The sequence below is a fragment of the Andrographis paniculata genome, unplaced genomic scaffold (genome assembly GCF_009805555.1).
Source record: "Andrographis paniculata isolate CXL003 unplaced genomic scaffold, ASM980555v1 Contig78END, whole genome shotgun sequence".
NCBI lineage: Eukaryota > Viridiplantae > Streptophyta > Magnoliopsida > Lamiales > Acanthaceae > Andrographis > Andrographis paniculata.
In genome coordinates, this window is record NW_026137615.1 from 1,107,968 (window position 1) to 1,133,672 (window position 25,705).

At 36.0% G+C, this 25,705-nt stretch overlaps 1 protein-coding gene across 2 annotated transcripts; it reads left to right on the top strand.

The window, feature by feature from the left end:
- Nucleotides 1-1,609: 1,609 nt before the first annotated feature.
- On the top strand, nucleotides 1,610-25,705 carry LOC127239629 (probable anion transporter 6, chloroplastic). Of its 2 annotated transcripts, XM_051257865.1 has the most exons (16): nucleotides 1,610-1,742; nucleotides 1,845-2,064; nucleotides 2,683-2,828; nucleotides 3,482-3,581; nucleotides 3,776-3,828; nucleotides 7,145-7,219; nucleotides 7,428-7,508; nucleotides 7,699-7,760; nucleotides 15,637-15,704; nucleotides 15,791-15,906; nucleotides 16,615-16,651; nucleotides 23,657-23,752; nucleotides 24,229-24,370; nucleotides 24,462-24,514; nucleotides 25,026-25,112; nucleotides 25,286-25,705. In XM_051257865.1, the coding sequence occupies exons 1-16, from the start codon at nucleotides 1,711-1,713 to the stop codon at nucleotides 25,385-25,387; spliced, it is 1,470 nt and encodes a 489-aa protein (XP_051113822.1). In that variant the 5' UTR covers nucleotides 1,610-1,710; the 3' UTR covers nucleotides 25,388-25,705. The 2 variants fall into 2 exon arrangements, with proteins under 2 accessions (XP_051113822.1, XP_051113821.1); XM_051257864.1 differs by having other exon boundaries at nucleotides 1,618-2,064; nucleotides 25,286-25,704.

Sequence of the window (25,705 nt, forward strand, 5' to 3'; positions counted from 1 at the left end):
CTCATTTATTATTCTCTCTCTTGTAAGAACCTCTAGCCACTTTGGTTATTTGCCCTTTTAGCCCTTCTACAATACATGTATAGTATCTTTGCCTATTACTCTTATTGCTAACTGGTTGACAATATTTAGCGTGTGAATCAAATATACTAATTTATTGATTGTTGTGTTCAAAATGTGTTATTTATTATTTCTATGGATTTTATACACTTATAATTATTGTTGATAATATTAGGATTTATTTTTGAAAATATAAATATGGAATTTTTATTAAAGTAAGTTTATTATTACTATTTCAATATGTAGAGAAATGTAAATAATTAATTCTAATATAAAATAATATTGTTGTATGATTTAATAATATATTAACAGTAATTTTTTTTCAACAACCAAACAAATATCAAATAATTGAATTATATGTAAATTAATTATTATAATTATTTTATTATAAAAATATCTATCTTTTTAATTTTATTAAGTACAAGATATTCAATTGATAAAGTATTTTACAAAAATGTTAATACTTATTTGTAAAATATATTTATTCATCGTATTATTATATAAATTATTAATTTTAAAATAAGTAATCTTTCATTTCTTGTTTTTAATGAAAATTAACATATGTATTTGTTTTGTGAGATTATTGGATTTTTTTTTTTATGTGAAAGTATAAGAAATTGTGTAGAGAACATAATAATAATAATAATAATAATGAAAATGTATACTGTATTATTATTATTATTATTATTATTATTATTATTATTATTATTATTATTATTATTATTTTCTGAAAAATGTGTGAAAAATAATATTAAAAAGAACAAAGCCACATTGGAATGAATTAAAATTTTTGCTCTTAAGATATACTATTATACTACACTTACATATATAATCTTTTTATTTCTTAAATAATAAATTATAGTATTTGATTTTATAATGACTGGCATATAAATAAATAATAGTGACTTATTAAATTTTATTGTGATTTTTTTACAAAATAAAAATATTAAAAATACAATTACATTACATACAAATTTTTATATATTTAAAATAAATATATTATATAGGTACGAAACTAACCATTTAAATTTATATATAACCCTAATCCAATCAAATATTCTAACCAATCAAAGAAAATGAAAAATAAAAGATAAAATTATTAAAAAATAATGGTTTTTTTTTTTTTATTTTGGTGGGTTTATATTTGTATAAAAACCAATCAAAATATTTAACCACTCAAAATTTTAATCAAAATTTTGTAAGAAAGAATCAAAATGACTAATTTATATTTTTTTTGGTTATAAAGTAGATCCTACAATGATCTTAAATATATATAAGAATATACATTCCCTCCGTCTCTTAATAAATTATTTATTTTCTTGTTTTGCTCTGTTCGTACAAAATATTCATTTTTTAATAACTTTATTATTTATTTAATATTATAAATACAAATTAGACTATATTATACAAATATTATATCACACAATATTAATAATATTATTTTTAGTTATTATTCTTATTACATATAAATATAATCCTAATATATAAAAAAAGGGTACACCTATTTAAGAGTCCGAGGGAATATAAGATAAGATTTCATTAATAAACTGTATTGTACTTGGCAATTAATTGGTGGCTACTTGTGGTCTTTTCTGGAGGGAGCTTGCAAATTCTCAAAAACAATTGCAGCAGAGGCACTCAGCAGATTTCAATATGGATCGAATCCTCACAAACCCACTCAGCAGGTTCTCCGTTTTCCTACATGATTTCAAGATTAAACCTTCCAACTTTCCAACAAAGCAGCCGGTGAATGTGCTGCCGTTTAAGCGGGTTAGAGTATCCTGCAGCTTGATAGACAGGGAGAGAGAGAAAGCTGTGGGGCCCAAGAGAGTCGTGAAGGCGCGCGTGAATGAGAAGGGGAGTTTGGGAGAAGTTGGGAGAGGCGATGAGGGTGGGGACGAAGAAGTGGATTTCGATCGGAATTGGCCACCATGGGAGAAGCTCCCTCAAAGATATAAGCTCATTGGGACTACGTCTCTGGCCTTTGTCGTTTGCAACATGGATAAGGTAGTTTCTCTCAGTTACTTATCTGTATCTGTGATGAGTTTTTATGTCTCAACTGCTTCAGAGTTGAGGCGGCAGAACCCTTGCTTGCTACTGCTCAATCAATGGGGATTGAAAGATTTTGTCCAGAATAATGGTTCGTTATGGATTCTTGGACTATTTCGAGAATGTGTATTAGCATAGTTCTTTGTTGATTTGAATAGTGTGTATGTTTATTCTTATTAAATATATATCTAATTTGATATAACACAGCATTATTGAATGTATAATTAGATCTATTGGTACTAGTGGTTTATGAGTTTGAATTTGAACGAATGGTTAATGTTTGATCAAGTTATGAGCTGTTGAGCTTTCTTATATTTATCTATGATGAAGAAAGTGCTAATTTTTGTTGGAGTATATTTGATATGTTAGTAGGGTATATGATAATACTTATTGTTAAACCAAAGTCACATGAAAACCAATGTGCAGTTCTCTCCATTTAGAATGGAAACACTGAATATTTCCTTTGTATGATGCTGTAGAGTGCTTGCATGATAACTAATAAATAATTCAGAACATTATTGAGCAGGATGCTGGATTTTAGATTGACTAGAAACTAAAATTTCCTGAATTAAATAGGTCAATTTAAGTGTTGCTATAATTCCGATGTCGCATCAATATGGCTGGAATGCTTCTACAGCTGGATTGGTGCAATCATCATTCTTCTGGGGTTACGCTCTTAGTCAGTTGCCTGGAGGTTGGTTAGCGAAAGTGTTTGGTGGGAGGTTAGTTTCATAGACCAGTATTCATGATGTTAGTTTGCTTTACAAGTTTCCTGTGGAGGGTTATTTGGGGAAGGACAATGCTAGGCGTTGAGCCTCATTTAGTAATTGGATGAAACTCATCAACATTTGGTCTTGTTAACTGTAACTAAATTGTTGTTTCATTCCAAATTTTCATTGTTGATTTCATTTAATTGTGTAATAATTGAAATATTGAGAACAAATAAATAATCTGAGCTGCCACAGAATGAAATCTGTGCAAAAGGAAAAAGGAAAGAAGCCTATATTGGTTTCTAATGTTTTGAATATTCACAGCATGGAAACTTTGCATCATTTGTTTGTTTTAGGTGCTTTTTTGCCTTTTACCTGTTCTGAAATGGATTTTCATAAGTTTTGAAGCAATTTGCATAGACTTGTTACCTTAGCTCTAGCTTTCTCTTCCTTTGTATTCAAAAGGCTGGCTACTTTTTAAATCAAGCAGAAGAAAAAAAGTGTCATTCCATACTACCGAAAGTGTTATATTGATACAAGTAATGGAGCTCAATCTAATGTAGAGTTCTTAAGGTGGTACTAATTCACAGTGTTTGATCATTTAAAGATAGACCATCTAGAACAATGGGTAGATATCATGTAAATAATTTATTATATGTATGCAGCAAAGTTCTTGAAGTGGGAGTCTTGATCTGGTCATTGGCCACAGCTATTGTCCCGGTTCTTGCTGGATTTATGCCTGGACTTGTGTTCTCCAGGATATTGGTAATTCCATTGTTCCAAGGCTTTTTTTGGATTCATCTCATGTTAAGATAAAACTATCTTCTTTTTCCAAATTTAAGAGCTGAGGAAAATGTTTTTGTGGGCTGGATGAAAACTTAAATGAAATTTATCTAATTACATATTACAGGCGGTTTTCATGTTTTTCTCTAGCCTGACTAGCTTATTTCATGATTCAGGTAGGGATAGGAGAAGGTGTTTCACCATCAGCAGCCACTGATATGATTGCTAGGTAATTTGTTGACTAGGATTACGCAAGCCATACAACACAAACCTAGGAATAAACATATCTAAATCATAATTTTCTACTGTAAAAACAACTTGATAGTTTTTCAGTTTCTATCTCTGGATTTATATAATAATTTGTCCTGAGTTCATTGCTTATGCTTAAGACCAATATCTATTAAGCAATTAAAGTTTCATCAAGGTAAAAAAATTCTCCCTATGTCTACAGAGTATTGCATGTAGATTGATTTTGGTATCAGTATAGTGATTGCTCCAATTTCTTTGTGTAAAACATGAAACCATTCAGAATGATCAAATTCTGAACTTTTGGGCTTTAATTGGAGCACAGAAGTTGCTACAAGATCCAATAACTTGAATTGTGCTTAAAACATTTTCTGCTAGATATTAATTCAATCAGATGTGTTAAGTTGGAGAAAGTGTTGGATCAATTCAGTGATATTACTATAAGATGAAGTCTATTATAGTGCTATGATGACAATAGAAATTTTTGAAAAGAAAACAAATGGGGACTTAAAAATGGTGAAGGCATGTAATCTCTGTCCTTCGGTGTTGTTTGCTACCACCTACTTGTGAACACATGTTGGGAAACTAGCTGATTACTAGGGTGTCATTTTAGCCATATTGAGTGCCTTATTTTTCAAACTCGACTTGACTTTTTATGATGCTTGACCAAATCAACATTCTGCTCCACGAGAATCGCATTCTGGCTAGTCAACGCTGCACTAGCTTTAAGTAGATTATTTTGTCCTCGCAAATCGTTGTCCAGTATTTTCTCCATTACGGCTGCCTTGGCCTCTACTTTGGTCATTCTGGCATCGATTGCGGCTGTTCTATTATTTCTAGATGCCAAGTGGCCAGCCAGTTGTTTCACATTATCCTCGGTAGCCCATTGATGTAACTGAACTGGCTAGTCAGCACCTCATCTAACTCACCCCATCACTTTTCTATTGATTCAAACACCGCTTGAGGTGAAGAAGTGCTAGCCTCAGGGGGTGCCGGTGATTGTCGCTTGGATTCGGAACTGATGTCCCCTGGCTCTTCGACTTTCTCATCTTCAGGCTCAAGTATTGGTTCGGGGGAAGCTTCCTTCAGTATCATCAATTGGCGTGCTGCCTCATACTCCTTCTGTTCTTGCGCTGTTTTCACAGTTTGGAAATATTCCTTGAAGCGCAGTTGGAGTTGTGTCAGCGGCTTCCACCATTTCAATAGCTTTACTAGAACCTTCATCTTTTTTTTCTTACTCCGCTCGCGCAGCCGCTCTTTCTCTAAGCTCTCTACTTCAGCGAGCAACTAAGCTTGTTGCTCTTTGTATACCCTTTCCTCTTCATCCTCTTCCTCTTCTATTATTGTTCGGTCAGATTTGGCTGAGGTAAGAGTCAAAGATTCCGCTGGTGTCGCATCCTTAGGTGTTTGGGGCTGTATTGGATAGGTTCTTCTTTGTTTGCCCCCAGGGTGGTTTCTTTTGTAGCTCTTGGCGACACCAGCAAGATGAGAAACGTTGTTATTAGTACATCAACCCTCCTGGTTTCATCAACAAATTCAGCAGTAGTGGCAGCGGGGACTTCAGCAGCTGGCTCATTGTCTAACTCCATAGTTACGTCTATGCCGATGATGGTTTCTTCTGTGAAAATAATTCCCGCTCCTCCTCTTCTCCAATAGCAGTTGACTTCCGCATCCCACGCTGGTTAAAGGGAATGGGTTCCTTCTCAGTTGGGCTCATTAGCCTAAGTGGTGTGGCATTCTTCAGCTAGCCAGCTGGGATGATAGCTGGCGGTGACCTCATTGGCTGGGCAGCAGGCTCTCTTATAGAAAAATCCCTTTCCCCAGACACGGGACATCATTATCTCTCTCTTTCTCAATAGCCTTACCCTTCCCATTTTCCTTCCTCGTCAGCTTGCGAGGTGGGCTTTTTTTGTTTTCTTAACCATCATTTTTGTCCTCAGCTTTTTCGTAGCTGGCTCAAGAGCGCAGTGACTCGAGCGGGCAAATCAACTCGGGCACCAGTTGTCCATAGGATATATCTAAGCGGATTCTTCTGTATACTCAAATCTAAGGTAGTCCCCTGGAAATACTGGGATGTAATTTCGGAATTCTATTGATCTCAACCTCCTTAACTTAGTCCAGTTCTCTGTTAATTCCAACAGCCTCATTTTCTTGTAGTACTCCTTGGGCAGCGTTGGCTCAACTAGTTCTTCTCCTGAGCGGATACCCACCACTTTCCTTTCGTCAGTGGACAAAATTCTCTGAACTCTCCTTCCAATTTTCTTATTCAACTCATCAAAATCCCTCCTCACACTGTCGCTCACTACCTTATTGGATTTATGGTCGTTGTATGAAGACACCCTAGAGCTTTTTAGTTTGTTCGGAAAACATAGCACATACATAATTTCTCACACCTGCAATATTAGTTCAAAATTGACAAATAATTAAGAAAACAGGTTGATATATTCCCAATCTAGCTGATTTGAACCCTATTCTCTTCTCCCACAATGAAGCGAAAAAGTTCACAAAAAGCTTCATTGTGAAAAAGAGTGAAAATTACAAATCGACTTTCTGACCAGGGATTTTTGTAAAATCAAACCGTAGAAAGCTAGAAAATCAATTATTATATCTAAATCCAAAAGATAATAGACTTAGATTCACAAAAAATCAAGTCCTAGTAATTTCTCAAAAGTTTGAAGAAAAGTGGCTTTGTAATTTTTAAATACTTTTCCCCAAGTTTTCTCAAAAAAATTAATACATTACCCACATTCACTATTTTTATATTCCCTACACAATTCCCTATACCTCATAAAAAAATTTCTTTTCCAACAATTTCATAAACAAACACACCCAGTGAGTTTTCGAGCTAAATTTTTTTGATTATGTGCTATTTAGTGTGAAATCAGTGTGAATCGAGGACAAAAAACAGTAATTAGACCATGGAAAATCTAGATCTTACCTCAGATTCTCCTAAAATTAACCGCAAAGACTTCGACTTTTGAATTTGGGAAGGCGGAGAAATGGCCGTTCATAAAGCTTCTTCAGGAAGTTATACTTGGGTAAAGTTGGAAATGACTAAGTGAGGGGTATTTATAGGTGAGAGGTGCTCGCTTATGTGGGTGAGTTTTGAGGTGAGTTTTGAAGCGGTGAGTGGGTTGGCCACTAGTGTGACAATCCTTTATTATTATATTATTATTATAAATGCATAAGAGTGGGTTATCAGGGCGGAACGAGCGGGTAAAGACAAACTGTAAGGGGCATTGCATTCATCTTTTTGTTTACTTTCGCTATATGTAATGCTCGCATAATTTTTTTTTCAGGTCAATCCCAATAGAAGAGCGTTCACGTGCAGTATCATTTGTTTTTGGTGGACTGAGCGTTGGAAGTGTCTTGGGGTAACAGATAATTAACCAAAATTGGATCAATTTGTCTCAGCATGCATCATGTTTGTTTTGTTTTGCAAACGTCTATTATGGATAACAAAATGAGTTTTTGATTAGTAAGGCTGTATCCTTGCCCTCCACAGAAATGCATCATGTACAATGTTGTGTTTTTTCTTTTAAAGAGTTTCCACTCATTGCTATTTGCATTGGTGAACTGCAGGCTTCTTTTGGCTCCTTCGCTAATTGAACATTATGGATGGGAATCTGTATTTTACATTTTTGGCTCCTTGGGTATTGCCTGGTAAGATAATGTGCCAAGTTTAAATCACAATGCTTACAGTTCTTCCTGAACCTGTACCAGGAGGCTTATATATTTTTTTGAACCTAAGAAGTAAAGTCATAAAATAAGTGTACCATGTATTTATTAAAACATAATATTTATATGTGGGCAAACTTGGATAAACATATTGTGATTGTTAACTTCATTTCAGGTATTCTGGTTTTCAGATCATTAAAGAAGATCGACCATCATCTAAAGCGGTTGACCTGTCATGTATGCTATTTTTCTTAATTCTTAAGCTGTTGCCTTGTTCTCTAAATGAGAAATTTTTTTCTGCGGTTACCTCTGTGCCTTTACTTACCTTTCTTTGTTATTGCTTCCTAATTTCTAAAAGTTCATCAGTGCAAAGGTGTGTCTTTTGTATCATTAGCGCAAGTACCAATTTACTTGATCTCATGTTACTAATTTTTTTTGTCTAAACTGGATGATTAAATTTGATGAATTCATTGATTCTAGTTATAGCTCATATGAAGTCAGCATAATAGATCAAATTGAATTAAATGAAAATATGGTAAATTGCTGTACTAATATGATTGCCATTTTGCGAAGTTCCAAAGAACATGATAGAGAGCTGGACCTGATAGTCGAGAATGAGAACAAGATAGAGAGGGGGGATTAAGCCCCTAATTGTGTACAGTAGGGGAAGAAGGGATTAGGCTTGCCTTCACAATCCTAGGCTTTTTAGCCTTATACTAATAAATTCTTTTACCATAGTTGGACTTTTCTTTTATTGGGCCTCTTTTTTAGTATTAGTTTGAATATTTAAGTAGGATTAGGGTTTGTTTTTGGAACCATCTTGGGAAAACTAGAAAGTTTTGGTAATTTACAGCCAGGGGCTTCTTTGGAAAACAAGAGTCTCGTTTGAGTGTTGTTTGTTCTATCAAATGGTTCGACCTGTCAGATCCGCGGGGCTACTTGGGCAAACGAGAGTATCGTTTAATTTTTTTTGGTTCTATTAGAATATTTGTCACCTTGTTTGTATGCTTTTTCACAAGCCAAATATTACGAAATGGTTGAGCACACATTAATATGGACCTCTCAGATTTTCTTGCCATGCTCAGTGTGCTTGAGGAATGTGTGGTTCTACACCCCATCTTTATTACTTCATTATGTAATCTAAGGTTAGTTGAGGTCCATTAACTACTACAAATTTTGTCCAACCATTAGGTTGTACCACTTTAAACACTTGTTTAAAAATAGCTCGGCCTTATTGACAAGATTGAACCAAACTACCAAAATCTTACATTTAATTTCACGATCTATTGAATTGGTGTGGGACATTATGCAAATATATTTTTAGCAATCAACTTACCATATACATCATCAGTTGTTCTCACATTTGAGTAAATTTAGATTTTGGATCCAAAATGATAGGTGATATGATGCAATCATTACTTTACTTCCTTGTCTTTACACTGCAGATTTTTCTGTGTCGTTACAAGTCATTAGAACTTGTCAAAGAATAGCCGAGTTATAATGTTGTTGAGATATTTTAGATATTTAGTTTTAGATTTGTTAGATTTAGATTTAGATTTGGTCATATCCATTAGATTACGTTATTTAGATTTGAGTCTATCGAGTTTGTTTTAGGTTGCCAATATATAGGCCCCTTATTTTGGTTATCAAGAATGCAAGCTCCAGAGTTTCCACAAAATATTTTAACATGGTATCAGAGCTCTAGGAATTTTTCTAGGGTTTTGTAGTCTTCTTCAAGCAGCCTTCATCGCTGTGTTTTGTTCTGGCCTTAATTGCTGTGAATTTTTCTTCTTCACTAAGTCATGTCTGAAACCATCTTTTAAGGGAAAGAATGATATGCCTAAACACTTTGGTAGAGATAACCAAGAGAAAGAAAATAAAGACAAAAGTTTGTTGGGGACTCTTGAGAAGCCTTCTGGAACATGTTCAATGGCTCTTTCAGGTAAATCTGTGTGCACGAATGTCTTAGACAAATTATGTACCAACTCTTGGATCATGGACTCCGGTGCTACAGACCATATGACCTCCACATTTAACTCTTCCACACCTATACCCCATGTCCAAGTAATAGAAAAATTGTTGTGGCCAATGGTTCCTTAGCCACTGTTGCAGGGATTGGAGATATACATATCACACCTAGCCTTATCCTTAAAAATGTCCTCCATGTGCCCGAACTGTCAACAAGCCTTGTTTCCATTCAAAAGTTGACTCATGAATTCATGATCTTAAATGCTATGCTGTTTTTTGCTCTTCTTATTGTGTTTTTCAGGACCAGGACTCGGGGAGGAGGATTGGACTTGCTAAGGAAAGGAACGGTCTTTTACCACCTTGAACCATCTAAAAAACCTAAGAGTAATTTGCCTTCTTCTTTCCTTAGTTCCTCGAATAAAGATGCCATTTGGCTATATCACCTACGTCTTGGTCATCCTTCTTTTAGGATTTTAAAAATAATGTTTCCTCGTTTGTTCCAAGGATTAGATATTTCTGAATTTCATTGTGACATCTGTGAATTGGCAAAACATATCCGTGCATCTTTTCCTATTAGCAATAAGAGAAGTTCTCATCCTTTTCAGTTGATTCATAGTGACATATGGGGTCCTTCCACTATGCCTAATATTTCTGAGGCTCGTTGGTTTGTGTCTTTAATTGATGATTGCACTTGAGTCACATGGCTCTTTCTTCTTAAACAAAAATATGATGTTAGCATTGTTATACCTAATTTTCATTCAATGGTTCAAAATCAATTTGGGGTCAAAATAGAAAGCTTTAGGACAGACAATGCTAGAGATTATTTCAATAAGATTCTTTCACCTTACTTTCAATCACAGGGGATTATCCATGATTCATCATGTGTGGAGACACCCCAACAAAATGGGGTAGCTGAAAGAAAGAATAGGCATTTATTCAACACCACCCGAGCCTTACTGTTTCAAGGGAATGTTCCTAAGTCCTATTGGGGAGAAGCCGTTCTTACTGCCACGTATATGATAAATAGACTTCCCTCCCATGTGTTAGAAAACAAAAGCCCCATAGAGGCGCTTCATAGCTTTTACCCTCACTTCAGAACCTCAAATGGCCTCACTCGTAGGGTATTTGGGTGTACCGCCTTTGTTCATGTCCACAAACAACATAGAGGGAAGCTAGACCCTAGAGCCATCAAATGTGTTTTCCTCGGTTACTCATCTATTCAAAAAGGATACAAATGTTACAACCCCTTGACCAAAAAATTTTACATCTCTGCGGATGTCACTTTCACAGAAAATAGACCTTTTTTCAAGTCCTCTATTCAGGGGGAGATTTCAATGATGGAAGATAGTACTTGTGAGTCTTTCGAACCACTTAGAACCCTTGACCTTCCGAATGTGCCACCCCGTAGTCACTCAGAACAAAACCCTCCTCATGTTCCGGTTGAACCTGAGTCCTCTGAATCAGTCACATTTGAGTCACCCGATCCTGTCACTAAACCCATATCAATCTCCTTCTCCAACCAGCATCACTCACAATTTTCCAAAGTTTCCTCAGGTGTATTCAAGGAGAAAAACCGTTCCTGAACTGACACAAGTCCAAGAATCCAATCCAAATTCTGAGAAAGAAATCACGGTAAGATCAGATCCACCTTTACACACAATCTGTTGAACAATCCACTGATTCAACTACTGCTCTGGATCTTCCCATTGTTGTTAGAAAAGAAACCAGAGAATGCAATAAACGACCACTCTATCTTCTATCTCACTATGTCTCTTTTAAGCGCCCATCGCCAGCCCAAAAGTGATTCATTATGAGTTTGAACACCATTGCCATCCCTCACAATGTGTCTGAAGCATTGTCAAAAAGGGAATTGAGGGATGCTATGAGAGAAGAGATGAATGCATTAGAGAAGAATAAAACATGGGAGATCATTGATAAACCAAAGGGAAAAAACATTGTTGATTGCAAATGGATTTTTACGTTGAAGTACAAGGCTGATGGATAAGATATAAAGCAAGGTTAGTAGCCAAAGGATACACTCAAACTTATGGGGTGGATTATCAAGAAACATTTGCTCCAGTTGCAAAAATGAACACAGTAAGAATTTTGTTATCATTGGCTGCTCACTTTAATTGGCAACTGCCACAATATGATGTTAAGAACGCATTCCTCCATGGTGACTTAAATGAGGAAATCTACATGAACATTCCACCAGGATTTGAAGGGGACACTGGTAACAAGGTGTGCAAACTGAGAAAAGCCCTTTATGGGTTAAAACAATCTCCTAGAGCATGGTTTGGCAGATTTGCAAAAGTCATGAAGGAATTTGGGTACAAACAAAGCCAAGGTGACCACACACTTTTTCATTAAGCATTCAGCTGTAGGGGGAGTGATTGCTCTTTTAGTCTATGTGGACAACATCATAATGACTGGAAATGATAAGAAAGAGAAGCATGAATTAAAGCTGAGACTAATGAAAGAATTTGAAATAAAAGAACTAGGGAAATTGAAGTATTTCCTCGGTATTGAGGTGGCATATTCCAGACAAGGGATCTTCATATCTCAACAAAAGTACGTGCTTAATTTATTGGCAGAAACAGGGAAGATTAGGTGTAAGCCAATTTCTACTCCAATAGATCCAAACTATAAATTGGGAGAAGTTAAAGAAGAACCAGCTGTGGATAAAAGAATGTACCAGAGGTTGGTTGGCAGACTTATATACCTTGCTCACACTCGACAAGACATAGTATATTCTGAAAGTTTTAACAGCCAATTCATGCATGATCCAAGAGAACCTCATCTTCAAGCTGCTTACAGAGTACTGCACTACTTGAAAGGCAATCCAGGGAAATGAATCTTGTTCAAAAGGAATTAAACTCTTACTTTGGAAGCCTACACCGATGCTGACTATGCTGGCTCCCTAGTGGATAGAAGATCAACTGCAGGGTATTGTCTTTTCTTGGAGGTAACCTAGTGACATGGAGGAGCAAGAAGCAGAATGTAGTAGCAAGGTCATCAGCAGAATCACAATTTAGGGCAATTGCTCAAGGATTATGCGAATTACTTTGGCTGAGGATCATTTTGGATGATTTGAGAGTCAAATGGGAGGGTCGTATGAAGCTTTACTGTGACAATAAGTCAGCTATTAATATAGCTCATAATCCTATACAACATGATAGGATAAAGCATATTGAAATTGATAGACATTTCATTAAAGAAAAACTGGAGGAAGGGTTAGTATGTATGTCCTATGTTCCATCAGAGAGACAATTAGCCGATGTTCTAACAAAAGGGCTGAACAGTTCGAGTTTCCATGATCTTGTTGTGGACAAAAAATTGTGTTATTTTTAATAAACACAAAATTTGTACAAATTATATTTGATTTGAATTTAAAGCGGGTCCTATTCTCTAAATGGTCCTTTGATTCTCCTTCCGGGCCGATTTGTTTTCCAACTTAGTTTTCGATGGCTTTTTTAATCCAAAGAGGTTTGGTCTTCAATTTGACTTTTCTGGCTTTTGGAGGATTTTGGTCTCCGTGCGGGCGATTTGATCGTCAAGCTTTGGATTTGTTGTCTTCTTTGGACAATCCGCGACTTTGACATTTGTTTTGGCTTTGCCGCTTTTGGGGGACTTTGGTCTCCGTATTGGCGATTTGATCATCGTCTTTGGATTTGTTGCCTTCTTTGGACGATCCGACTTTGACATTTGTTTTGACTTTGCCGCTTTTGGAGGAGTTTGGTCTCCATGTTGACGATTTGATCATCGTCTTTGGATTTGTTGTCTTCTTTAGACAATTCGCGACTTTGACATTTGTTTTGGCTTTGCCGCTTTTAGAGGACTTTGGTCTCCGTGTTGGCGATTTGATCATCGTCTTTGGATTTGTTGTCTTCTTTGGACGATCCGCGACTTTGACATTTGTTTTGGCTTTGCTGCTTTTGGAGGACTTTGGTCTCCGTGTGGGCGATTCGATCGTCGGCTTTGGATTTGTTTTCTTCTTTGGACGATCCGCGACTTTGACCTTTGCTTTGGCTTTGCCGCTTTTGAAGGATTTTGGTCTCCGCATGGGCGATTTGATCGTCGGTTTTGGATTTGATGTCTTCTTTAGACGATCCGCAACTTTGATCTTTAGTTTGCCTTTTCCGCCTTTTGGAGAGCTTTAGTCTCCGTGTGGGCGATTTGATCCTCAGTTTTGGATTTGTTTTCTTCTTTGGATGATCCGCGACTTTGACCTTTGCTTTGGCTTTGCCGCTTTTGGAGGACTTTGGTCTCCGCATGGGCGATTCGATCGTCGGTTTTTTATTTGATGTCTTCTTTAGACGATCCGCAACTTTGATCTTTAGTTTGCCTTTTCCGCCTTTTGGAGAGCTTCGGTCTTCGTGTGGGCGATTTGATTCTCAGCTTTGGATTTGATGTCTTCTTTGGACGATCTGCAGCTTTAATCTTTGATTTGCCTTTTCCGCCTTTTGGAGAGCTTCGGTCTTCGTGTGGGCGATTTGATCCTCAACTTTGGATGTGATGTCTTCTTTGGACGATCCGCAGCTTTGATCTTTGATTTTCCTTTTCCGCCATTTGGAGAGCTTCGGTCTTCGTGTGGGCGATTTGATCCTCAACTTTGGATTTGATGTCTTCTTTGGACGATCCGCAGCTTTAATCTTTGATTTGTCTTTTCCGCCTTTTGGAGAGCTTCGGTCTCCGTATGGGCGATTTGATCCTCAGCTTTGGATTTGATGTCTTCTTTGGACGATCCGCAGCTTTGATCTTTGATTTATCTTTGCCGCTTTTGGAGGGTTTTGGTCTCCGTGTTGGCGATTTGATCATCGTCTTTGGATTTGTTGTCTTTTTCGACGATCCGGACTTTGATCTTTTAGGAGGTAGATTTGGTGCTCCGTAACGCTTTTGGTGGCGTGTCCCTTTGACTTTTGGATCGAAGAGGGCCGAGTTTGCGCCTTTTATGAAGAACGCCATGAACACCTCGAAGCTTTGAGAGAAACTTTGAAGACCTTCCCTTGGCTTTGACGAATTCCTCGACGACTTTGAGAGCTTTGATCCTTCCTCCGGCTCGGACATACGACGAAGAACGTTAACTTCATCGATTCGCCAACCAATATCGGATCATTTATCCAAATCGGTGACTTTTCGACGAAGAACGCTTCGAAGGACACGAAGAACAATGAAGAACATTGCAGAGAGTCTAGAGAGACTTACCTTTGCGCGAGTCTTCAAATGAACTTCGGTCATGACTCTTATTTTTAGGGGATGGGTGGCCTTGGCTTCCTTTTCCATCAGATGTTTTCCATTCTTGATAGATTTGATTGTGTACCTTCCTTTCTCGCCAAGATCTTTATATCATTGTCTTTTTTCGGAAGATATTAATTTATATACTAACTTTATTGACAAGATTAATTTATTTTGCTGCCAAATTTATTATGGCTCTATTTATGCACGTAATATTTGTACGATATCTTCCATTTTAAGCAGATTTTTGCATTAATGGTTGATATTTATTGTAAAAAAATTAACATGTGTGCATAATTAAATACCATATATTTATTTTATTGAAATTTTATTTTCTTCCAAAATATATGATTTTTAATTGATTTTAAACATATATTTTTAGTGTCTACACTTGTTTCCAAGCTGGGAATGGAAGACATCTATTCCTCAGCTTGAGGGGGAGTGTCAAAGAATAGTTGAGTTATAATGTTGTTGAGATATTTTAGATATTTAATTTTATATTTGTTAGATTTTGATTTAGATTTGGTCATATCCATTAGATTACATTATTTAGATTTGAGTCTATCGAGTATGTTTTAGGTTGCCTATATATAGGCCCCTTATTTTGATTATCAAGAATGCAAGCTTTAGAGTTTCCGCAAAATATTTTAACAAAACTTGCATAGCATTGGATTTTTGTGAAGCAAAACTTACCTATATTTTATAAGAATAGAATATGTGCCAGGGGCATTATACTAATTCTTAAAATCATATAAGAATGCAATGCTCACAATCATTGAAGACTTGTATTTGTCTTAGATTTGCAATTACAGTCCTATATTTCTAGTTGTGATAGTTTGAATTAATGTCCATCATGAGTACTCAAGCTTTATCCTCCCTTGCATGAAATACTGTAATTTATTTTCTGCAGGGCAGCTAAATGATCATATGAATGAGTTGCAGAGTTCCTCTATTAAAGAGCTGACCGGCTCACTGAGGGTTGGAATCAAGTTAATTTTAGAACTTGGTGAAATTGCAAAATTTTGAGTTGTCAGTTCCCATGACCATCTGTTGATAATTTGCAGGATGTACCTTGGAAGGAGTTTTTCAAGTCTAAGGCTGTGTGGGCAATGATCTATGCTCACTTCTGTGGGAGTTGGGGTCACTATACATGTTTGTCTTGGCTTCCTACATATTTCAGGTGCATGCATTATTGATATACTTAAACAAACATTTGATTGTCTCACAACCTCTTCCCACTAATTTTCAAAGCTTTACAATTTGATTAGATGAATTCGTTGTGGTTAGATGAGTCTATTGATTGTAAACTGATATTAATCTATTATCTCAATCTCAATCTACATGTGATCAGATTACATTAAATATATATATACAACATAGTAGAATACTCTTGAGCTCTCTTTGATAAATGCTAGTTAATATTCTCTACAAGTTACAATGTCTCTGGGAACCATCTGCATCCTTAATTATACTACACATTCCCATACAACTAACAGTGTCAATGAAATGATAGAACATATTTCACTTGGATCTCAAGTCATAAACCCACGATTATTTTTTAATATTACTGTAAGTACACAGTTGGAATCATCCATGATAGCTTTCATGTTTTTTATATCATCACAAGTTTGGAAAGCTGAACAGATTTGATGCTATTCACATTGTTTAATTGATTTATGATATTTATTCCGTTGAACGAGTAACAATTGCACAGAAGATTTTTGTCCATTAATCTGAAGACTGTAAATACTTAACATGGTATATAATTATTTTTGCCCTTCTGCAACCAGAACTAGATGGGAGATGATATTGCCAACCATAAAGCAGTTGTCTATTTATATTCTGTATACATGTTGAGAATGAAATTGTGGCCTAACATTCCTTGCAGTGAGGAGCTGAACCTTGATCTTACAGAAGCTGCGTGGGTACGTATGTTGCTTATTTCTTGAACGTTTACGTATGTGGTGTTTGATTCAATTTTAAGGCATAGATGACCATTTGAAAGATGCTTCACTATTTCATATTGGAACACTAAGCTTGATCTCTCTGTTGCATGCCTCATGGACATTGTATCCTAGATCTCTACTTCCTGTGTTCAACCTTAAATGCTATGTTGTTCAACTTGATGGATGATTTGCTATCTATTCTTTTATCTACTTGATCAACAAGACTCGTTGATATGTTTTAACATAAATTAGCCCCTGTGATAGTCACACTTTTCAAATAATCACTGTGGGGAAAACAACATATATTAAACCTTTGTATGTTCTAAACAATCCAGTTTACTTCCAAACTCAGGGGTTGTTTGTGCATTTATTGAGATATATATTAGTAAATCGAAAGGGCTACCTATGTAATTATTTTTCATAGGGGAAGAGGGATTGTTTTAAAGTTGTTGAGGACAATCTTATTATCTTCTAATATAGAGCAAAATTCAATATTGGTCTCAATCAAATTATTTTTTTCATTTTTGGTCCCATTGAAAAATAATTATCGAAAGGGCTACCTTCGTAATTATTTTTCATAGGGGAAGAGGGATTCTTTTAAAGTTGGTGAGGATAATCTTATTATCTCCTCATGGCCAATTTATGTTATATTATGACCAAAATTGATGAGTTTTCTATATTAGGACAAAAATTGATTAATTTTAGTTATATTGAGACCAAAATTGATTTTTTCCCGAAAAATAATTATCAAAAACAAATCTTTCACTCACTGAGAAGTGAAAACCTGACCAGGTCATCAAAAAGACTGTTAAATCTTTCCGAAGTGAGAGAAGGAGGGAAGGCGCGCGGAAACTAAGATAACAGCCAGCTGAAAAACGTTAGAAAGATCGATTCTTTGGGATCCTTTCTTTCTTCAAACGGAAGGAACAGAGATAGAATCGGACCGATTCCCGAAATGCCTTTCATTGGTCCTATGAAAAAAAAAATCATCATTTTTTGTTCCACTGATGAAATTTCAACGTACTGTGCTGACGTGGTTATAACGAAAGCTGATGTGGCATGTGATCCGGAACAAACACGGTTGTGTTAAATATAACATGGGCGCGTTTATTCGATCCAATATATTGTGTTGATATTTTTTATCGCCGTTGAGGTGGATTTAGTTTTTTGGCGGCATGTCCTTTTGACTTTTGGATCGAAAATGGTCGGCTTGATGCTTTTGACGAAAACGCGACAAACGTCTTAAAGCTTTGGGATGAACTTTGGATGTTCTTCCTTGGCTTTGACGGAATCTTCAACGGCTTTTGGAGCTTTGATCTTTTCTCCGGCTTGGGCATATGACAATGAACGTTAACTTCATCGATTCGTCAACCAATATTAGACTATTTGTCCAAATCAATGACTTTTCGACAAAAAACACGTTTCGAAGGACACGACGAACGCGAAGACAAAGAGTCTAGAAAGACTTACTACTGCGCGAGTCTTTAAATGAACTTCGATGTGTCAAATGAATTGGCCAAGACTCCTATTTATAGGGGTGATGCATCGGCTTTCTTTCTGGATGATGCCACATGGCGCGTCCCGATTGGCCAATTGAAGGATTTTATAATCTTTCATTTTTCATCAGACGCCGTTTTCCATTTTGAAAGATTTAATTGTATGTCTTTTTTTTTTCTCTTCTAGATCTATATATTATCTTCTTTCTCAAAAGATATTAATTTAAAAACTTCATTTATCGACGAAATTAATTTATTTTGCTGCCAAATATATTATGGCTCGTAATATTTGTGATATTTTCCATCTTAAGCATATTTTTGCACTAATGATTGATATTTATTATACAAATATTAAATGTGTGCATAATTAAATATCACATATTCATTTTATCGAAATTTATTTTCGTCCGGTATATGATATTTGATTTAATTTAAGTATTTTAATTTTTTAATTCCTACAATAATAATAATAATAAAGAAGAATTAAACAAAGGTGTGTTAGTTTGTCAAACTTACCAAAATTTCTATTATATATCAAAATTTTTTCCCCAAATCATATACATAATTTTCATTTTATATATTATACTAAAAATTATTTTATATTTGAAACATCACATCAACACCTATCTATATCACATCATACAAGTATTCAAATTCAAAACTTTTACATCCCAACTCAAAATCCAAACCCCAAACAAACATACCCTAAATAAAACCATCCATTGTGGATAGACATCCCACAACAAGATTCAACTTTTTCCATGAGCACAGGATTGAATCATCCAACGATAAACAAGAAACTATGGCTTTGTTCTCCCAGCACCATTTATTAATTGCGTTTTTCCAAAATAATACTAATAAAAAACACTTCCATAAAAAAAAAAGTAAAAAAACTTCAAATACTTATTATAAAAAATCAAAAAGTTAAATATTAATCTTTAAATAATATATTTGATGATTCTGAAACAATTCCACATATTCACAACAAAAATCATTTTATATAAAAACCCTAAGTGAACGGGTCTAATACCACTTGTTGGAGAAATTTTATATGTAATGCACTCGGCACATCTTCAATCCATATATACTACAGCGAATTATATCATAAAACCTTAAATAAAAATATACCTAGATCCATGGAGAGTTCTTCGATACAGAATCACGAACTCAAACTGTTGGTATTATGGCCTTCCTTAACTAAATTACCGAATGAGTCCTTTGTACTCTATTCTAATGGGGAGAATAGAACATGATTGTGATGTAGTGTGTTGGAGACCATAATTGAATACCATTTATATAGTGATCAATAAATAACCCATAAGCTATTTAGAATAAGCCCAATTTATCTCATATCAAGATAATATTAATTTACTTATTCCATAATTAGATCACGTTATTTAAGTCAATCAAATGAATTATTGACTGTTTCCATAATTAGATTGCGCAATTTAAGTCAATCAAATAAATTATTAATTGTTTCATAATTAAATTACGTAATTTAAGTCAATCAAATAAGTTGAAGTATTTAATATAATTGTATTATTTATCCATATATAGATAAAGAGATATATATTCTCCTAACAACAGGCTCATCCTCCTCCTCCTCTTAAGAGATCTAGCCATGGTTCATCTACATTCTTGGGCATCGTTTATGCCTTGGATGATGTATCTATACTTGTCTCATCCATATCTATTAAAGGCAATTCCTTCTGTTCATTCAAGCTCATATATGGTTGGAGGGCTGCTGCTTCTGCTTTTCCAAGACCATCTGGAGCAGGGGACAATACCTCATTTCCCTGTGGGGTCTCATGGTATAAGAGGGGCAGGTTGGTACGTTTAAAGTACCTGTTTAGTCAGTCGCCTCTCAAACCACAAGAAGTATTACTATCTCTTCACCTCAGGCCAAACTCGCGTGAAACAACTACTCCAGGGGCCAGTGGAATAGGATGTCCTCAATTTCCTTGGGGTGCAGTCCCAGGGATAGGCCTCTATTATATCATCCACAAAGGCTTTTCGGGAATGTTGTGGGAATAGGACGGCTTCCACAAGCCGTACATCCCGGAAGGAATTAGCAGCCACTTGAGATGCAACAAGATCATGCATTACAAAAGCAACGAGAAAGGCCACAGGTAATCCACCTCATTGGAATCTACCTGTGGATCTTGATGCCATCACATAAGCTGTGTAGGGTATATGGAAATCTAGTAGATTGCCGGCGAGGCCATGTTACAAAAGTCTTTTCTAGACGATGTGGTCGAGGAATATCATTTTCCACAAAATGCTAGAAATCCCGGAGTTTATATTGTTTTCTTGAGAGGATCCCATTTAACTATTTTATTATTTTTATTTTTGATAACGTGGAAACCTGCAGTCGTTACCCGAAAGTGCGCACTGGGTAAACTTCTGGTCGAACCTAATACCTTACAAACTAAGCCCGACAAGGCAAGTCACACTAAGTGAACCATGTGTGGCAGGTGGACCTGAAGGCGTCGGGGTTTAAACCCATGATCTCACGGTCACAAATTCACTCACCACACCACCAGGCCATCCCTTACGGGACAGATCCCATTCAACTATTGAGCATATAAGTCGTAGTACGGCTCAATGCAAAGGAGGATTCAGTAATAACAATTGGTAAACTCCAGTTGTTCTTTAGTTGTTCTTTTTGTCTTTAACAGGTTCGGCTTTTAGCTTGTACACAAGCCTAAACCAAATTCACTTCAGAATTGGGCAGGTCTGGAGTGAGAATTTCATGAAAGATTCTACGGTGCTCTCCCGGAGTTAAAGATTTTAGACTTGATGAATTTGCAAAAACGAACAGATGAATTTGTGGGAAAATTTCTGGAGTGGTTCAAGAAGCCTAAAGGTTGTTGTTAGGTCCGGATTTCTGAGAATAATAGTAACTGGCAATTAACAATATACATCCTTACCTGAGGGAGAAGTTAGCTCTTGAAAAATACTAGGATTTGAAGCAGCTTACCTCTAAGGCAGTCAAAGCAGATTAGCTACTTCGAGAAGCTCAAGCTGCTCAGGGTCAGCGGTTACGCTCAGGTACTCACTTGGTACAAGTTAAAGAACATGACGAGAATGATAGTTCTGAAAGGGTTGATGATTTGTGCTTAGCTGAGATCGCATACATGCTCAGCCCTTAAGCCGACCCAAAAGAAAGAGGTAAATCCAAAATTACAATCTTCTTTTGATATTGCTAAGATTGTCCAGAATTTTAGTATTTGTTGAAGGATAACCAAATTCAGCTAAAAGATAGCCAGGAGTTCTCTACGGTTGAGAAGTTAGCAGGAAAGCCATTCTGCAAATGACATGAATTTTTTGGACATAAAGTTAGTAATTGTGCTGCCTTCTGGAATGTAGTCCAGAAGGCAATTAAGGAGGGCTGCCTCAGGCTGGCTGATCAAACTAAAATGAAGGTTGATATTGATCCATTTTCAGCCTCTATAAATACTACTTGTATGCAAGGCAGGGAAGAAACTCTCTGGCTAGGACAATAGGAATCAGGATAAATGAGTCTCGAAGGAATGTTTTTGAGAGGCTTGGCCGAAGTAGAAGGTCCCTGAGAAAGATACTACTGTGGGACAGATTGTCACCATAAAATACGGTGGCAAAAGTCAGTTTCTCCAAAGGTGGTGATCTGTGGCATGTGATGTCCATAAATTGTGTGGTTATATACCTTGTCCTACCCGAAGACCTGATAATATACCTGTAGATGGGAGTTGGAAGGTAAATTGTGCTTCAAATAATAATAACTTTTGTCACTGTCCCAAAAAATGCGAAAGCAACATCAATGCTGAGAGTGGAGGATAGAACAAGAAGCTACACAACAGAAACTGAAGGTCCAGTGGAGTTAGAAGGGTATGGAATTAAGGAAGAAGGATTCATGGTATAAATTAAATATATGTAGAGTGGAAACCAAACTGCCAGTCTTTTGGAATTGGGTCCTCTAGTCAGACAATTCTTAGAACCACATGATTTGATTCAATTCATGGAATAGATGAAATTCCGGAGGATAGCATTGTTTGGAGCATTGGATGACGATGATGTGGAGTCGGATGCTAATTCAGATTTTAATGCAACTGATCAAAATTTGAAAAGAGCTTTGCTTTGTTAAAATGATTTCACAGTCAATACCATAGGAATTATCCCGTGGGAATTAAGTGCTCCACAACTTCAGCCTCAGTTCATTTAGGGAGATGTGATGGTTGACTATATGAGGCCAGTGTTTGGGTGGATGAAGCAGAAAATCAGCAAGGAGGAAAGGTGGAGGAAGTTGTGTTTGGAAAACCTTCCGAGGGGAATTCTCGATATTTTAAGCCTCTTTTTGACCGTATCGTTGGATGGTTGTACTATTGGAACATAATGACATTATCTACATTGTGGAAGATGGGGAAGACAATAAATGATCACATTCCAATAGCTATGAAAACTACTGATTTTCGGAAATGCCTAAAAGGTAGCAGCGGTGGTAGTTTTTTTTTTTTTTTTTTTGTTTTTTTAACTCCACACACTTACGCAAGCTCTTGGGATGGAACTCGGGTCATAGCCCCCAAAGGGGGATGCATCACCACTTAATCTACAAAGACTTAGACTTGGCAGGAGGTTGTAGTTGCTGACATTGCAGTTGGAGAATAATTTGAAGTGAAAGGAGAAGTGGCCCTTCTAAGTAGAAGCCCAAGGAGAATTGAGGGTGGCCATTCCAATTTTCCTAGAATATTGATGCCATTTGTTCATGTTTGTCCGGAGATTTTGTTTGCATTTTGTGTCATTATTTTAGTTTCTTGTTTTTGTGTTATTTATCAGTCCTCCATTCAATTATCAAATTTTAATTTGTTCTTAATATATTATAAGTTTCGTCCTTTTGATCTACTAAAAATTCACACACGGCAGCTTGTCCTAGAAACTTGGTAAAGTTAGCCCGAGAACCCATTTTAGTCCATCCGGCCAGCTCAACATTCTTGTAGGCCACCAATTGGAATTTTCTAGTGCCAACAAGTTGGTTGCACATGATTTATTGATTCCAGTGTCCTTATCTATCTGCACTTTATATCACAGCTAGTTAGTTACATATTATTAACATACCCTTATGTTGACATCCCTATCCTTCCTCTTTTTATATTTTAATTTTTATATGATTTTATACTTTTCCAATATATGCATATATTATAATGGATTCAATCTCATTTTCTTCTTAATATTTTATTAATGTTTTGAGTTTAAAACATTGAATTTTATTATATTAAAGCTTATAATTTATATTTTATTTTTGCTGAATCAAATTTTATAATTTTCCAGTTTCGATAGTATTTAATAATTTAAGGTTCTTGTTTTGCACATATACTATGTTTCATGCTATCCATTTATATACCTTGTGGTATATGGAGGTGCCTGGTAGAATTGAGCAACATTATTCCAGAATTGCCTGTCTTTAGTTGAGTTGACTAAAGGAACCAACTTGCTCAATCGAATGCAATTGCAGGTCTCAATTCTTCCTCCACTAGCTGCAATCTTCGTCACCAGCTTTGCTTCTCAATTTGCTGACAGCTTAATCGCCAAAGGTGTTGAAACTACAGTGGTATGTTGGGGTGGGATGCTTGCTTATTTGGAAAGTGTAGGATTCACATATGTAAAAATGAGCTCAAATACTTAGTTCCACAATGCATATGCTTACTTCCCTCTGAATTGGGAATTTTTGCTTCTTGATTAATGAAAAGCCAGATCTTGCACTCAAATTCTGGCCATTTTCTTTCCAGTTTGTTCCCAACAAACTTATTTGAAGCTAGGTGTTTTCTTTCGATAGAACTGGTGTCCTTTCCATCTCTAAATTTATTTGAAGCTAGGTGTCATAATGATTGAATATTCAAATGTTCTTTGCACTTCCAGTATCTTGTGGTATGGTACAATTAATATCTTATCTTCGTGAACTTCACTCTGTAAATATTACTCACCTTCTCAGCTAATGATGGAAACTGAATTAAATCATTTTCTATTTGGAATAGCTCGTCTGTCTTTTAAAAAAGAGTTTTGGAAAATCTTTTTTTGGCTTAACAGGTGCGGAAAATTTGCCAATCAATTTCATTCATGTCTCCTGCAACTTGTATGATTCTTTCCTCTGTGGACTTAGGACTGAGTCCATGGGAAGTTGTAGCAATACTTACAGGAGGTCTAGCACTATCAAGCTTTTCCCTATCTGGTAATCATCCCTACAATCCATTCAAATATGATCCGTTCTTCTGCTAAGATATTGCCTTCATAAATTTTATTGTTGTCTTCTGTTGTTGCAGGACTCTACTGTACCCATCAAGACATGTCACCTGAATATGCAAGTGTCCTTTTGGTAGGCATAAATGGTTGACCTCATATGCATAATATATGTCTGGCAGTTTATCGCAGATATGTCCTAGATTTTGCGGATGTTTTCAGCATGATGATGTAGGCTTTATACTCAACTCTGAGCATTCAAGCTTGCTAGACCAACTGATGACATCATGGATTGTTGTGCTTGATTGTTTGTTTAATTAATATCTACTGTAGAGTTGGTGGGACAGTGTTTTTAACTCATTCTTGCTTACTTCTTATTAGAGCGTAGGCTGTGGCTACAATCTGATTCTCCATCAGGTTGCAGACTAATTTAATTGAACATTATTGGCTGGGAATTGGAACGTAAAATTTTTGGCTTCCTTTATCTTCACCGTGTGAATTTGTGCTAGCACGTCATGCTTCCTGCATTCATTGTGTTTCATTATTTTGGTTTGCGACTTGAAGGTGAATCACAGCCTTGACAGTTGTAACAGGACATGATTTCTTCATACAGTATCTAGAAACTGACCATATATGCATTCCTGCAGGGCATTACTAACACTATTGGAGCAATACCAGGAATTGTTGGAGTTGCTCTTACCGGCTACCTTCTTGACTCGACTCACTCATGGGGGGTAAGGCCTCTTCTCAACCACAAACTAATTGGTTACTTTTCACTATTTATCTGAACTACAAAATGTAAATGGGCTGTTTGTTCTGTATTTTCCGTAACTGGTTCAATATTTGACACTCGAAACGTATGTATTCTCTAGTAGTTTACTTTACTCATTTGTGTTTCTTCTTCCAGATATCGCTGTTTGCTCCGTCAGTCTTCTTCTACCTCACAGGTACGGTCACATGGTTGACATTTGCCAGCAGTAAACCACAAAATTTCTCCAAGAGAGACTGAGAAAACTAAACCTCATTAGTTTAGGCCTTTGAACATGAATTCTTCAATTTATTTTTTTTTCGTTGGCCGGGTATGATCGGGTGCGGTGGCAGAATTTTTTCATCATAACAGCGTTAGAATTGATTTGTATAGATATCATGTATTACACAGATAGCCTTGGGCTGTTACCAGAGTAGCTATATTTCTTCCTGAGCTGTATGTAAATGTAAGAATATTGAAAATAAGTGAACAATACTACATTGATGGGCAAGAAATAGTTTTTGTTTTGCGGTATTGGATTTTTAGTCGAGATTTGAATAGTAAAAAATTTGAATTTAA